We start from the raw sequence: 15,775 nt of genomic DNA on the forward strand, positions 1-15,775 counted from the left end.
TAGCAGCCTAATTTCTCTCACACCTTTTCCAACCACTTACACTGAGGGTACATGATGTCCTCTGCGTGGGCGCGTAGGTGTGTTACCGGTGTGCAAATCAGAGCAGCTGCAGCCAGAGCAGCTGTAAAGACGCATGCTCTCCGCTGATCTGCTTGGCGGATGGCGGACTTGGCTGGGGCGGGGGACACAGGACGAACGAATGTGGTTTGTGTATAGCTGGAGGACTTCCGTCTTGGAATTGTGGGATTAATGACACATTAAACCCCCTCCAAGAAAGTGGATTGAAAAGAACGAAAGAAAGAAAGTAAAAAAAAATTAATAAATTAAAAAAAATAATAAAAAATGAGGGGGTGGGCAGGCTGATGGCTTCTCCTGCAAAGTTTAGTACTTCAAAAGTTAACTTCTAAGCAGCATCAGATGCATGGATAAAACCTATCCTGGACACTATGCAGCAGCCCTTTCCTTTCCATCAACACCTCCAACTTGTTGCTTACCTCTGTTGGATTTTATTGTTGGCCATTAGCACTGAGTCAGCTCCCTTAGGTAAGGTTTTTGTACTTTTTAATTATTTGATAGTTATTTGCAGGATAGAGCTCATGTGTATTTTAAACTGAGATGATCTTGTATACATTAACTTCTGCAAGTGGGTTAGAGGGATAGAGGGCTATTATTAGAAAGAGTCTCCAATATAAAATGGAAGCAATGTTAAACAGCTAAGGTAATGAAGAAGGTCACAGTGATAACCAAGCATGCTTACAGCACACAGTGATTATTGTCCATTAGTGGATTTTTTTCCTTTTTTTTAATAAAGAAATTACTCATAAGATTTTCCAAAAAATGGGATATACAAAATGAAGCATAAAAGGAGAAAAAACTTTAAGAATCTATTCCTCTAAGGAAATAAGTATATGCATGGTATATCACAGCGATATTATAGATTAGTTAATTACACATATAATATTACACAGCTATACAGTCTCTGGCAATAAAAAGTTCATAAATAATTTTTCTACTACTGTACACATTAAATGGAAGGCTTATTTCAGTCTAGCATAGAGTTCAAAGAGGACATAGATTTTACGTATGTAGCTTGTTTATACAGCTTTATTAATCTACTGAAGGAATACATTGAAAATCATTAGTAAACTAGTAAAATAAGCGACATTTTTCAACCAGTAAAAACAGACTTAATAGCAAACAAAAAAGAAAACATGAGAAAAGCAGTGGGACCCGAGAACAGTGCTGTGAGTGATTATGGATACAGCTCTTGCAAACTCTGTGGAGGCACTCTCTCTTTAATGGCAATACATTGCAATATTTCACAAAATTTAATTCCAGTGGAGTTTCCTAGAGTCTTAAAAGTGGTTGTCAGCCGGCACTCATTAGCTCTATGAAGATAAAACAATTTAAAGCGCTCTTCACTTCAGTATCAAAGGGTCATCTAGGAAGTTTTTCAGAACTAAACACAAAGCAAATGACCTGCCGACTTTATCCTCAAACAATACCTTTAATTTCCCAAACCTTTTGAAGGTTTGCCAGTTTTAGGGAGTGCAGCAGCTACTTATCTGATAGAACAAGCTTTTCATCAAGGGGAAATGACCTTTTAACTCCTAGTAACTAAGTAACTGTACTTTCCACTGTATTTTTGTTCCCGAATGTACTATGCATAGACATTCTTATTAAGATGGGAACACAAAACAAGAATTAAGAAACAGCTTGTTGTTTCTTAGGTGATGCAAAAGGATTCATAAGGCTGGGGTTTTGTTTGGTGTTTTTAATTTTTTTTTTTTTTTTATAATGTGAACTTGAAGTAAATGAAACCATTCAAATAAAGTTTAAATTCTGACAGATTGTGTTGTGACATTATAAAGTTATGAATAGAGCCATATGCTGTTTACTTTTATACTCTTAACAAACCTACTAATCCCATAAGAATTTAACCATGAATAAGGAACATCTGACCATACAGCTTTTTGCAGATGCTTTATTAAGAAGGAGAAGATGAGAAAATCCTTTAAAGACCAAGGACGAAATTTATAATCTTCTGCAGTCTCATTTGAGGGAACGAAGCTCCCAATGACAGAGGGTATTCTCATTATTTGGGGGTTTTACATTATTTCCTGTGACTGAGAAACATGAAAGTGTTACCAGTAATGTCTGTAGCTGCTGTCTCATAGAAGATAAAGTAAAGTATCAGGGACAAAAACAACTCAGTGAATCATAGATGTGGGAGGGCTGAAACAACACAGAGCTTGTCAGACTTTTCTCAGATGAATTTCTGTAAGAGTCAATCAAAAGAAAAAGACAATAGATTTTTTTACAGAGGCATTTTAGACAAAAGTGTTTATCTTAAAAAAGATAGTTGCTTGAAACATCACCTTCAAAATGGAATTGCTCCCCATCTCCTCTGGAGTCTTTTCACTGCATACAATTAAAAAAGCTTTTCATTGGGATATGAGCTTCCTGAGAAGGCACCAGGCTCCCTTGGAGCTCATGAAATCCACTGGAGCTTCACTGTAAGGTGTTACATATATAGTAAAATGAGATATAATTAATTGTTTGCACGTTCACTCCACTGGATTTTCCTCAAATCTGAAACACATAAGAAAAAATTTGAGCATATCCTGAGGTGGAAAAGATGGTGTGAGGGGAAGACTAGGTGCCTACAGCCAGCAGGAAAAGACAGTTTGTTCTCAAACAATCCAAATGGTCTACTTTGACTAAAAAAAGTAAGAGAATAGTCTAGCATGGCAAAAATTATTCAATGTATCTTGTAATTTTATAAATCCTGCTCTTCCTTTCACTATGTAATCTCTTTTGTCTGCTTGTGCTACCCACAAGCAACCCATGATCTTAATCAGAGCTTCTGCTGAAAAATCTGAATGCTTTAGAATGTCCATGCCTTAAGCAAAAATCTACTGGAGCTGAGAAAACATTTACCCATGAGTATTTCAAAAAGAGTAATTGAGGACCTTTCCCACTTCCCTGCATCATATCTCTACAACTGACAACAAGCCCTCCCTTGGTCAGACCTCAGACATGACACTCATGTCCCCAGGAACCCCCTGGCATCCCAGGACTCCTGTCACCCTCTGGGTCCCCAAGCACAGGAGGTGTGCAAGCACCCGCACAGGGAAGCCCCAGGGTATCTGGTCTGGAAACAGCTTGCAGGGATCAGGCTCTTGGGTTTGGGTTGTGTCACAGAGATCCCTGTGTCTTTAGAAATCACACTGGGGTTATGCTGGCTCCACATCTTTGTTCTGTGGAAAGTACAAGAGTTGTTTATAGCACTGTGCTAACAAAGAATACCATGCTGGATGCTTTCTTACAGAAGTAAAACCAACACTCCCTGGCTATGGCAAGTAAGCAGTAACAGCTCCCAAAGGGAGAAGCACAACTTTTATGACATGTTTCTCTCCCAGTATTGTCTTTAATTATCAAAAGCTGTTTACAGGTTAATATTTTATTTCCCTCTTATTTACATTTTTGTCAAAATCAAGTAACTCCGCTGGCCTCATTGTCTGGAATTAAACCAGTTTATATTGTTTGAACAACAAGTGAAGTCTGATGTCATCTGATTTTGTGCTGTCAAAGCAAAGCTAATATCAGGGTTGTACAATTATTTCTGTTTTCTGATAACTTTTTTGTTCCACTCCTTTTTATCTTAAAGACAACAGGGTTATGAACTGCAGGGATAGTTCTTTCATAAGGAAGGCAGAGGTGGGCAGCTGTTGCAGCCTGCAGGTGAGAGAACTGGGTATATCTGTGATTTTCCTGAGCAGTATCAGTATGTCAGTACTGGATTTTTGGACTTTGAAATGTAGTAGTGAAATAATTTTTAGCATTTGCCTTTAAATCTTCTGATGAAAAATAATTATTGTTTTCAAAGTTATACAGCTTACAAAATATGTTTGGTGTGAGAATGCTACCTTTCTACTGCATCTCTCAAGGATCTGCCTATTTCCAGTTGACCTGCCCAGTGTGTACACTGTTGTCCTTTTTAAACTCCTTAACAGCTATTTATTACTCTGTGCTGTACCAAATTGAGGATCCTTTTCTTAGACACTGTTCTTAACAGTATATAAAGGATATTCATGGCCAAAATACTTGCTTTAAAGGTCCAGTTCTTCAAAGTTATTTTGTCTCCAAATGCCAAATCTGAAGAAGTATTGTATACATCTAACCTCTTTTGCAATCGATAGTTGCTGCAAGTAGTCAACACAAATCACTGTTTGCTCCTAAATTGACAAGACAAATTGCTTCAGAGAGGAAGCATCATCATTCTGTTTTACTGATGGGACGGAGATGTGAAGTGGCTCAAGGTCATGCAGAAAATGCTTTGATGGAGCTGAGATCTGTACTGAGACCTCATGGCTCACAATCCAGACCCAGTAACTACAGTACAACTCATAACTGGAACAAAAGCCAATATAGTAAATAAGAGTGTAATAAAAATGCTGAATCTTTCTCCATCTTCCCTGTAAACTCTGAAGTCAAACAACTACACACACAGACTCAAGTGGACACAAGGTATTCCTGGTGGGATTTAGATTATTTGTATTTTAGATGAGCAATCTCACATTTTGGTTTCAATCAGGTAAGGATCCATTCATTTCCAAGATGTTACACCTTCTTCATCATAAAAATATAACTGAAGAAAAGAAGGAAAAGTCTATCCTGCACTAACTTCACTAGGGACAGAATTTCATTTCTGTTTGCTCCTTCTTCCTAGACCACTTCTGTAGCCTAATAAGATATTTCTGGCTTTGGAAATGGTTCTTTCATGACAATATATCCACCACCACCCCCCCCTTTTTTTTCTGTGACATAGGCTTGATGCTTCAAAAGGGTGAGAATATTGTGAGAAGTACCATCTTGTTAAGTTTTCACTGATTTATGCTGTACCTCTTTGAAAAGTTTGGAAAATTTCTCAAGGCAGCCAGATTATTGGTTTGTCTGATTTTATCTACAAATCTGTTTCTTTGGACAGTTGCAGGTTTGTTCTGACTTTTTGGCTCCTTTCTTCCTGGATGAGGCAATTTTCTTGTCACCTCACAGATGGAGGTTTAGTGTTGTACGTTGCTGATGCCCAATCCACTACAAGAATAGATATTGTCCTTAATGCTTGGTTGGCAGGATATACTGCTCATTTCGTGATTTTTAAGTTTTCCTCAAAGTAATGTATTTTACCTTCAGTTATGATGTTTATTAATTTCATTGTGGCATCTACACTATGTGTTTTGCCCTCAGTAGAAGAGCTGTTGGGGCAAGACCAGAGGGCCACGAGGATGATCAAGGGCCTGGAGCACCTCTCGTATGAAGACAGGCTGAGAAAGTTGGGGCTGCTCAGCCTGGAGAAGAGAAGGCTGCGTGGAGACCTCATAGCAGCATTCCAGTACCTGAAGGGGGCCTACAAGTATGCGGGGGAGGAACTCTTCATTAGGGAGTGTAGTGATAGGACAAGGGGTAACGGGTTAAAACTTAAACAGGGGAAGTTTAGGTTGGGTATAAGTAAGGGTGGTGAGGCACTGGAATGGGTTGCCCAGGAAAGTTGTGAATGCTCAGTCCCCGTCAGTGTCCAAGGCCAGGTTGGACAGAGCCTTGGGCTTGGTCTAGGGCAAGGCATCCCTGCCCATTGCAGGGGGGTGAGAACTTGGTGATCTTAAGGTCCTTTCCAGCCCAAACCATTCTATGATTCTATGATTCTATAAATCTGAAAAAAGTGGTTTAGTTTGAAGAATATTTTTTCATCTGAATTGGAAACACCAGTAAACCCATGTGTTAGCACATGCAGTTGTTTGTACAGCTTTTCTGGAAAGAGTTTGGTGCGTTAAGCTCTTAGGAGATTTACTTAATGAATATATGTACTCATTTGCTTCTTTCTGACACATATTATTTTGATTATTCTGACATCTATTACTTTGATTGCTGTGTTCACACTGCATGGCATCCACAGGGAGCCGCAAGGGAATAGTCTACATATTGAAAGAAAAAAATTGATTGCCTAATATAGTTGAAGGATTGTAGTAGTATGCTCTGCTCATTTTGCTGGTTTTATATTAATTCATCGATTGAGAGCAAGTTTATCTTATTCCCGTATTTTGTTCACAATGCACCTTCCATGAGCTCGATAGCAATTTATCTGCATACTGCAATAATGTACTGCCTCTCCTGTGGTAGCTGGAGCATTTTACAACTCAACTGTCCCTTGACAGCTTTGTGTGTTGACAATTTCAGTAAATGATCCCTCATGAAGTATCTTGATAATGCCTCATCAATTCAGTAGTTCTTGCACTTTCCATAAACTGGTGGATACCCCAACTTTTCCTCCTCCTTATGCTAATAAAAGGCATTCCCCATCTCAGACTCACAGTCTTACTTGCTCTTAATTTTTTTAGTGGCTGATTATTTTTAATTTGTCTCAGAAAGAAAAGGTCTATGGAAAAAAATCCAGATGACACAGAGACAAAAGGATTCTCGGAATTTCCTGAATTAATAACTCTATAATTCATTTAATAGTAAATATGGAGAATGACTTGGAATATCATCTAGACAATTCCTTCACAGGAAGGAGCTTGTGTTATATCACCTCCTGCTTGCTTCTCATCTCTGTTTAAAGTTGTCTTTTGCTGATGTTTGACTATCATGCAAATTTTTTATCTCATTGATTTTCTCCAGACTTATATGAAACACAGAGGGAAGTAAAACTCAGTCACTAGTTTATTTAATAGCTATGTTAGTGTTTTGTTATTCGTAACTTAATAAATTCTTTAGAATTAGCATTATTAAACCTCACTGCATTAGTCATATGTAATCTGTTGACTGGTCCAGCTGCCAGAACATGCAGATTCACAAACACCTTTCAGAGATTATTTTTTAAACTTTTCTTTATCCCTTTTCTCCAATTATTTACTTTAGAATCAGCTATGGGTATGCTATAAAATTAGCTGACTGTGACTCAGCCTCCCTCAATAAGACAGCATAGATACTTTGATTCACTCAGGCTACCTTATCATCAGCTCTGTTCGTTTCTTAATGGGCTGGAGACAAAAAAGTATAAAAATTCACAGAGCCAGTTGTTTTGTTCTTTTATTAGATGTTAAGATTAGAGATAGCAACAAAGACATAAACAGGGTGAAATCTAATTAGTTCCTTGTTTCTCTTTTGCAAGAAATACAAGGTAAATGAAGAGGAGGCTATTTCCTACCCCAGTGTACTCATTCTTTAAGTGCTAAAATATGTGGACATTTCATTTTCTGAATATGTATGAAGCAGAATAAAAATAAAGGTAAAAGAAACCTTTTAAAGGAAAACGAAGCCACCCCAGAAGTTGTTTTTTTCTCCAACAAAGTCTTGTATGTGCCGCTGGGACTCAGCCACCCACACCCTATAACATTCCTGAAGTATTTGCGCTTCTTGTCTCCTATAATGTCCTTCAAAAGTCTCACTCATAATTGTTGAATATAGAAATCATCCAGTTTCAAGCAATTTTCAGTCCTTTGCCTGGACTAGTTATACCATTAGATCCTGTAAAAGAAATCCTTAGTAAACCACTGTGAACAGTTACAGTGGGAATGCTGGAGTAGCTCATAGCATTTCCAGTCTGGAGCAAAGATGAATTTTGTTCATCCTCCACTCCCTGAGGGGGGTACCTGTGCAGGAACATGACCTGTCTTACCTGGTGTGTCAGCACATGCTGAAACGGCGACAGGCAGGACTCAGTTGTGCCTGCCCAGTGCTTACCTCCTGGCACAGTACCAGTGTGATCCTGTCCACTGCAACACACCTCATAGGAGTGAATATTTGGTATATCCTTAAGTTATCATAGTCAAAGACAAGTGCCATACGGGAGCACTCATGCTCAGATATGGAGGGCTGAAGTTTGACTTAATCCCTGTCCCTAGAGTATGCTTTTTTGAGGGCATTAGTCTTAAAGATACTAATGTACTTCAGGATAGTTGGATTTGAGTTGTAGACAATGATCCCAGCACAAGCTACACATTTCCCAGAGGAATTTATAACTATTTTCTCCTCTTGACATGATTGCTGCCTTGCAATACAAATAACTCTGATATAAATCATAAATCTACTACCAACCCCCTTTGTTTGCTTATTCTTTTTCATATTTTCTCAATTGATATCTTAGTCATGAAAATCATCCACAGTTTTTCCTGCTGCTTCATAATGTCTGTTATCCACTAATATTTCTTGTTCTGTTTGCTATTACCTACAGTCTGCACGGGTGTGTAAACACTTTCTCTCATTAATACACTCCTGATAATACTATCCATCTGCTGTTTCAAAGCTATTTCATCTTCTCTCTTAGGTCTGAGCTTGCAGATTGCCTCCTGAGAATACCAAGCATCCTCATTAAGTGCCAGCAGGATGTGAGAGGGGACATGGTGAGCTGTGCCTTGTTAGCCTTGTGCAGAAACCAATGAACCCTGGCACAGAAGTATTCGCATGGCCAAAAAACTGCTGGAAGGAGCTGCTTTACCACTCAGTAAAGGCTGGTGGCAGAGACGCTAAATAGTACTTGTATGTACAATGATTAGCTGGAAAACAAGCTGTCTCTGAAAGTCTACTTTTTGCAGTGGTATTGGATTTTGGTTTCTTAAGACCTCTAATGCAGACAACTTTATTCTGGCTTCTTTAAATCAGGTTTGCTGAGAAATCCTTCCTTGGTAGTGAAGCACAGGCTTTCTGAAAGACCCTTTTGTAAGGTTCCCAGATTTAAAACCTTGCAGCTGGTCAGCACACAGGGATAAGGTATGCCTTTGGCAACCTTAACATACATTAATACTGAAGGTGCTTTCAATGGGGCTAAATTGATTATAAAACTAACGCATTACAATCCTTTAAAAGGCAGCACAGATTGCCATATGTGTACATAAGCATGGGAAACATCATTTTGGCCTCCACTGTTATCACTGGTTCGTGTAATCATCACTAAAATTAGTGCTGCAGAAATGCTGCAAGAAAAAACATGATTGATTGTCACAAAAAATACACCACCCAAATCCATCCATTAAGTGGGATTTTTGCCTTTGAACTGCATCAGGGGCTCACTGCTGTTATAGCCCAACTCTGCACTATGATTATCTGCATAACAGTTTATAAACTATACGACTTCCTAAAAATAACTTACTTCAGGTTGAGTAACTGCTGTTGATGCACAGAGGAAGTTTTTTCCTGTCTGATTACTTTAACAATCGAAAACAATTAAAAATTTACTTTCCCACTGAGACAGAACCAGGAAAACCCCAAAGTGCTAAATGATAGCCTGATATTTTGTTAATCACTTCTGACAGGAAAGATGTTGTGTTTTAGGATAGTGGAGCTTGATCAATCTCTTCTGTCACAGACTAATGCCCTCAGAACTAGTCTATCGATTATACTGGAGAGAATATCTTTAGATCTCTTCTTTGAACTGTTTCACTTTCTATTAGTAATTAAATACATCTTGGAATAAGTGTCCCAGTGTCAGTCTCCCATGTGTTCATCTACTGTACACATGTAAATAGCAGTGATGGACAGCAGGTTCGTTCATTCTATGGCATAATGTATATTCGCTATTTATAAAAAAATAAAACCAAAGCAATTCCAATATAGAGTTAGGTAGATTGACTGATCATTCAATTGATCAATCCATGGGGGCTTTTTTGTTCAAAACCATATGCCCATGTTTATGAGCCTCCAGATGCCTCCCTTCCTAAGGCGAAACTTGCACCAAAAAAAGGACAGGTCCTCTCCAAATTTGTACATTTCCATAAAAATTTCATTAACAGCATTTAAAATAATAAACACTTTTAATTCTTGAACAGTTCTAACCCAAGCATATATTTTTTAGAAGAATGAACAGGCTAAATAAAAGGGGCAGTAAATTTTTATATTAGTAATTACACTTGTTTGGAGTCCTCAGCAGTGCAGAAAGGAGTGATTTATGTTCATTTATGCTTAGGAAGCAATGTTCTAACACACTGATTTTCAACCTTATTTCTAATCAAAGGTCCTTTTCAGTAAAAATAAAGCCACTGAGTAACCTGTATCTCTATTGTTTTATGCTTAAGAGAGGGCATATTCTGCATAAAGAAAACAAGATGAAGTGAACTTTACAAAAATAATAATTTTACTGAAGAGAAAGAAGTCCTTAATTTGAGAGGCTCTGATGAGGGCCTTGAAGCCTGGGACAGCAGGTACCCACTGACACGGAGCAGAAATCTAAACAGAGATATATTTGCATAAATTCTGCATGAAGGCCTGGGGGCAATTGCACTATTTGTTACATGAACTGAAATTTGGCATTTTAAGAGCCCTTGTAGCTTAAATAGTATTTCAGCCTGTAAGATATTTAGATATTAGATTTTTAGGCTAAGAAAGTTGGGGCTGTTCAGCCTGGAGAAGAGAAGCTGCATGGAGACCTCATAGCAGCCTTCCAGTATCTGAAGGGGGCTTACAGGGATGCTGGGAAGGGACTCTACATTAGGGAGTATAGTGATAGGACAAGGGGTAACTGGTTAAAACTTCAACAGGGGAAGTTTAGATTGGACATAAAAAAGAAGTTCTTTCCTGTTAGGGTGGTGAGGCACTGGAATGGGTTGCCCAGGGAGGTTGTGAATGCTCCATCCCTGGCGGTGTTCAAGGCCAGGTTGGATGAAGCCTTGTGTGGGATGGTTTAGTGTGAGGTGTCCCTGCCCATGGCACGGGGGTTGGAACTAGATGATCTTAAGGTCCTTTCCAACCCTGACTATTCTATGATTCTATGATTATATATGCCTGGGAACACCCATTCTCTGATATCAGAGGTTTCGAACAAGAGGCTAGTGAGACATTTCTCCTACACACAAACATTCCAGTGCAGGCAGCTGGGGATGAGAAAAGCTGCTCTGGGTCCTGCTCCATAACAATATCTAATAACTTCTTCACAGCCGTAAGCTTACTCCTGTTATTTAAAGCCACCTTCATTTCCTAAAATGTTGTCTAGCACTAAAGTGCGCTATTAAGCTGCTGCCATGTTTTTCCATTGTGATAGAAATTATTGTTCTATATAGTTTGATTTTAAGAGTGCACTCTGGCATTCATTTGGGGAAAAGGCACTATATAAAAGCAAAATCAATATGAAGAACAGTTATATTTCCTGAGCTTTTTCATTAGTTAGAAAATATATACACTCAAGAAGGGAGGGGAAAACAATGTCAGTTTTTCCTAGACTGAAGTAGGACAAGACAGTGCATGGAAAAATAGGCATGAATGTGCACTGACAGAAGTTTTAACCATGTAGCTTTTCTGGGCACAGGCAGATTTCAGCTCTGGCTATATCCAAACACTCCTGGAACACACTGGTCTCTCCTGTGGCAGGAAACAAGCCACTGGAAAAATACAGAAATATGTGTATTTTGGTGAATGAGGTTCCTTGACTTCTCAGTTTTAGTAAAAGTCAAACTGACCGTTGGTTGTATATTCACAGGGAAACTTTGCATTTGGTCAGCATTAAGAATGAACAGAAGAGCAATGAAGAAAAATTCTTCCTGAATTCCCACTGAACTCCAGCCATGCTTTGTTCTTTTCTCTCAAAACATCCCAATATATTCTTTCTATCTGAGCAGGCTGTTCTTTCACTGATCCCTGGATAAACTTCTCATCACCACATGCAATGTTTTTTCCAAGATTTGCAAATAAAGCTGGAGCAAATTCAGAAAAAATATAACCTATATTTCTACAATTAAAAACTTGAAGATATTGCAGTGAGTTTTTACCAAAACCAAATCACTCCTGCTTTGTTTAAGCCCAGCTGAAAAATTAAAATTCATACTGCTGTATTAGCTAGTATTCTAACACAGGTTAATAAACCATTAGGGAAAGCATCTTATTTTAGCTTGGAGTAAAATTTCACATCACAGTGTCTTTTCAGTATCAGCATGCAATTATGTGAGCAAGAAATTACACACAAGCCTTTTTTTCTTTCGAAATGGGCCTTCTATAATGGCATTTTCATTAGTAAGAAATACCTGTTGTCTGTAGAAAAATAATTTGTCTTGTTTTTTGAAAACTAATCCCCTCTAAAAGATTAGGTGAAAAACACTGTATAATTTTATAAGCATTCCAGATTAAATACTAAGCTCTTTTTATTTCTCATGGCCCCTAGTGATGTATTTTGTGAGAGAGTTCAAGAGTGAACCCAACAAGTTATTTGTTTCTGAAACACAGATAAAGCATCTGGAAGATTTTATCAGGGTGATTTTGCCACTAGCCCATAATTCAGGGAACTGAGAAATAAAGACCCAGAAAACTTATCAGCATGTGATTGATCATTTGAAACCCAAGTGAAACTGTGAAGGAACGTGTCATCTGGCAGTAACAGCACCAAACAGCAGAAAAGGATTTGTAGGACAGCCACTGCGTGAAATTAGTCTCTTGGAATTAACATGCCACTTACACTATGTGATTACCATCAAGAAGCTTTACATGTATCTTCCCATATTTTCCTTTTTGCCTTACACTCTGGTTTGATATTCCCAGAAACTCCCATCCTGTTATGGCTTCTCTTAGGGCTTTCAGTGAGGTAAGATAGTGAAGCAAACCAGAACTAGGTTGCAAAACTAGGGAAAAAGTAGCCATTAAGTGGAATTTCATTTTTATTATCATAGATATCTGGCATACAGATCAAAACTTATTTCAAACCCATTTCATAAGGGTGCATCAGAAAGATGTCACTTTCCCTGCCTGCACGATCATTATATAATATGACTGCAAGGCATAGCTTGTTGAACATGTAATTTCATGAGAGAGTGCTCCTTGCTGTGCATACACTGCTGCATTACAGGAAAGGTTTGGATTAAAAAGAGCAAGCCTTCGGCTGGCTCTACCCTGCTTCTGCAGTTGTGTGGTATGTCTCACACAAATAAGAGACATTTGTCCACCCAATACATTCCTCGAGTTAATAATTGTAAGATGAGCTATAGCAAGATGTTTTGATGCTGTTGTGCCATCTATCGCTGTCCCAGGACTCTGCTTCCCCCAGTCCTGTTGGTCTTTTCCTGGGCAGTGTTTGGTGCTTGGGCTCTTTGTCTCCCCAAGCACTCTTCTTCCAGAGGGGAGTTGTAGGAAAGCATTCGTTGCTTCAACTCTAATTGTAGCAACAAGGTAGGACTTTACATTTTTAGCAGTCCTTTTACACATCTCAGTATCCTGCTCAAACTACTGAGTTTTGGGTTGATAGCAAATAAAATGCTTCTAATTTCTTGCACAGGGATCTCATGTTATGAACCCTGTTATAGTGCATTAAATTCAAAGCTGTTGGTCCTGTCCAACTTCATTTTCACTGGGAGTAGACCAGTCATATTGTGAGCAGAGTTTGGCTCATTCAGGCTGCCTTCGAAGTCATTTTCATTAAAAAAAAAAACAACCAACATCAAGACCAGCCTTATGTGTCACAGATTCTTGTTACATATTTTTTCCACTGCTTTTCCCAGAACAAACTATTTGAAAGATAGTACTTGCTATCTGAATATTTTGATTGCTAATGTGAGGATATTCTGGGGCACTCAACAAAATGACCACACAACAGCTGTATAACAAGCACAGTTTATTAAACAAGCCCACTAAAGCAAATAAGCACACTAAAGCAAACACGCACACTAAAGCAAACACACACTCTAATATGAATCAGGTATCTATGTCTCCATATATAGTGAAAAAGTACAATAAAGCAAATCATATATATATATATATATGTAAGTAAAGCACAAAAGAAAATTAGGAAAGCATCAAATCATTAATGCATAGAGAGAGCAGACGCTAGAAGAAATATATCACCAGTCACCAATGAACCATCATCCAGGCCCACACCTCAAGCTGGAAAGCCCCACTGCAGCCAATGCCAGGAGTCTCAGGCAATTGGGAAACTTCACCACCCACAGGTGAGGCTTTCAGATTCAGCTACAAGAGGGTCCTAGTTTTATACCCATAGAGAAACAACTGGCTTTATGCTAGCTCTGTAATTGTTTACTTGTGGGCCTGTGTAGCTTCTCATGATCTCACTGTTTATGCTGAGAGCATTGGCAAGGCACCTTGGTGCGGCCAAGTATGAACGTTCTAGAACGGTAGCATACCTACGTTTTCCTGCCTCTTTCAGACACAGTCACAATGAGCATAAACATATATACTCTACCGAATACACTTTGACAAAAAACATGCTTTGTTATATCTCTTAGTCATGAGTGGGAACCAACTCTCAGCTAGGTTCCTATCCATTACAGAGAAAAGGCAAGAAAATTTCCTTTCTGTTTTTATAGCATAATGATTTATCACAGCTTGCTAAATTCTGAAATGATTAAGTCATATTAAAGACATAACTAATACAAATGTTTGATTTCTGGCTTCTGAAGTTTTATACTTGGTTCAAAAACACATCTTGATTTTGAACATCATTTTTCTTCACTATAATGCAAATATTGCTCTCCTTCCACAATTGGTCACAATGAAGTCAATAAAATATGCACAGAAGAAATGCAAGCAGCATTTGGCTCAATATAAATATTGATAATGTAACCACCTAAAAAAGAATGCTTTTTATCATCATAAGTCTCTCCTGTTTTTTTATAGTTTTCACTGAGCAAAACAATCCATCATATTTGAACTTCATGCATGTCCTTGAAGCCAACAGTTAGTACAAGTCAATTTTTAATTATATTTTTATAAAAACTACAATTTATTTCCTGATTTTGTAGCACATTTTAAACAGCAAGTCATCAATATAAATTATGTAAATCTCAAGTGACCCCAAAGTCATTAATCTGACTGAATTTCACAGTGAAATAATAGTGGGTAATAACCCACTAGCTCTCTGTTTGACAACACAGAGCAGCAGAGGTGGCTACAGCAGTGATGAACAATGGGAAATCATAGTTTTGTTCTAGATTAGTGTGATTTTTAACCTTTTAAATTAAGTAGCTGTTGTGTTTCGAATACCTGTTCCCCTCTCACTTTAGAGCCAAAGCAAGAGGGGTCTGTTAACCCTGAAAAAGAAAATAAAAAGTTATAATCTATAGCACTGTGCAAAAAGCAATGAACTGCTACTCTGAACTACTGAGCTTTACTGTCACCTGGCCTGTGAACTTGTCTCCATCCTGTTCCTACAGTAAGCCACTTCAAATCCTGTTGCCAGCAGCAGAAAGAAATCTGCCTAGGAGGACTGAGTGCAATAGTTGCCCTTTGGTAGCAGCAGCAGCCTCATGCCAGTTTCCAGCAGTCATTTCTTCTGAAACACAGAATGGGTTGCGTTGGAAGGGATCTTGAAAATCATGTTGTTGCACCTCCCCTGCCAGAAGCAGCAACACCTTCCACTAGATCAGGTTACTGAAAGCCCTATCCAACTTGGCCTTGAACACTGCCAGGGATGGGGCAGCCACAGCTTCTGGGCAACCTGTGTAGCGCCTCACCACCCTCACAGTGAAGAACTTTTTTATATCTAATCTAAATCTACCTTCGCTCAGTTTAAAACCATACCACCTGGTCCTGTTGCTATATGCCCTTGTAAAAAGTCCCTCTCCAGATTTCTTGTAGGCCTCCTTTAGGCACTGGAAGGCTGCTCTAGGTTGTCCCCAGATCCTACTTTTCTCCAGGCTGAACAAGCCCAAGTCTCTCAGCCTGTCTTCATCAGAGACGTGCTTCAGCCCTCTGAGCATCTTTGTGTCCCTCCTCTGGATTCCCTTCAGCTGGTCTATGTCCTTCTTGTGTTGTGGGCCCCTAGAAAACCAAAACGATCTTTTATGCC

At 38.7% G+C, this 15,775-nt stretch overlaps 1 protein-coding gene across 1 annotated transcript in view; it reads left to right on the plus strand.

Annotated features, from left to right (window-relative positions):
• Positions 1 to 446: 446 nt before the first annotated feature.
• LOC136010049 (von Willebrand factor D and EGF domain-containing protein-like) overlaps positions 447 to 15,775 on the plus strand; it is a 183,118-nt gene continuing 167,789 nt past the window's right edge. The window contains 1 exon segment of the mRNA XM_065670656.1: positions 447 to 543. Within this exon segment, the coding sequence (XP_065526728.1) occupies positions 447 to 543 (97 nt within the window).

The sequence above is a fragment of the Lathamus discolor genome, chromosome 3, assembly GCF_037157495.1.
Source record: "Lathamus discolor isolate bLatDis1 chromosome 3, bLatDis1.hap1, whole genome shotgun sequence".
In the NCBI taxonomy this organism is placed as follows: domain Eukaryota; kingdom Metazoa; phylum Chordata; class Aves; order Psittaciformes; family Psittacidae; genus Lathamus; species Lathamus discolor.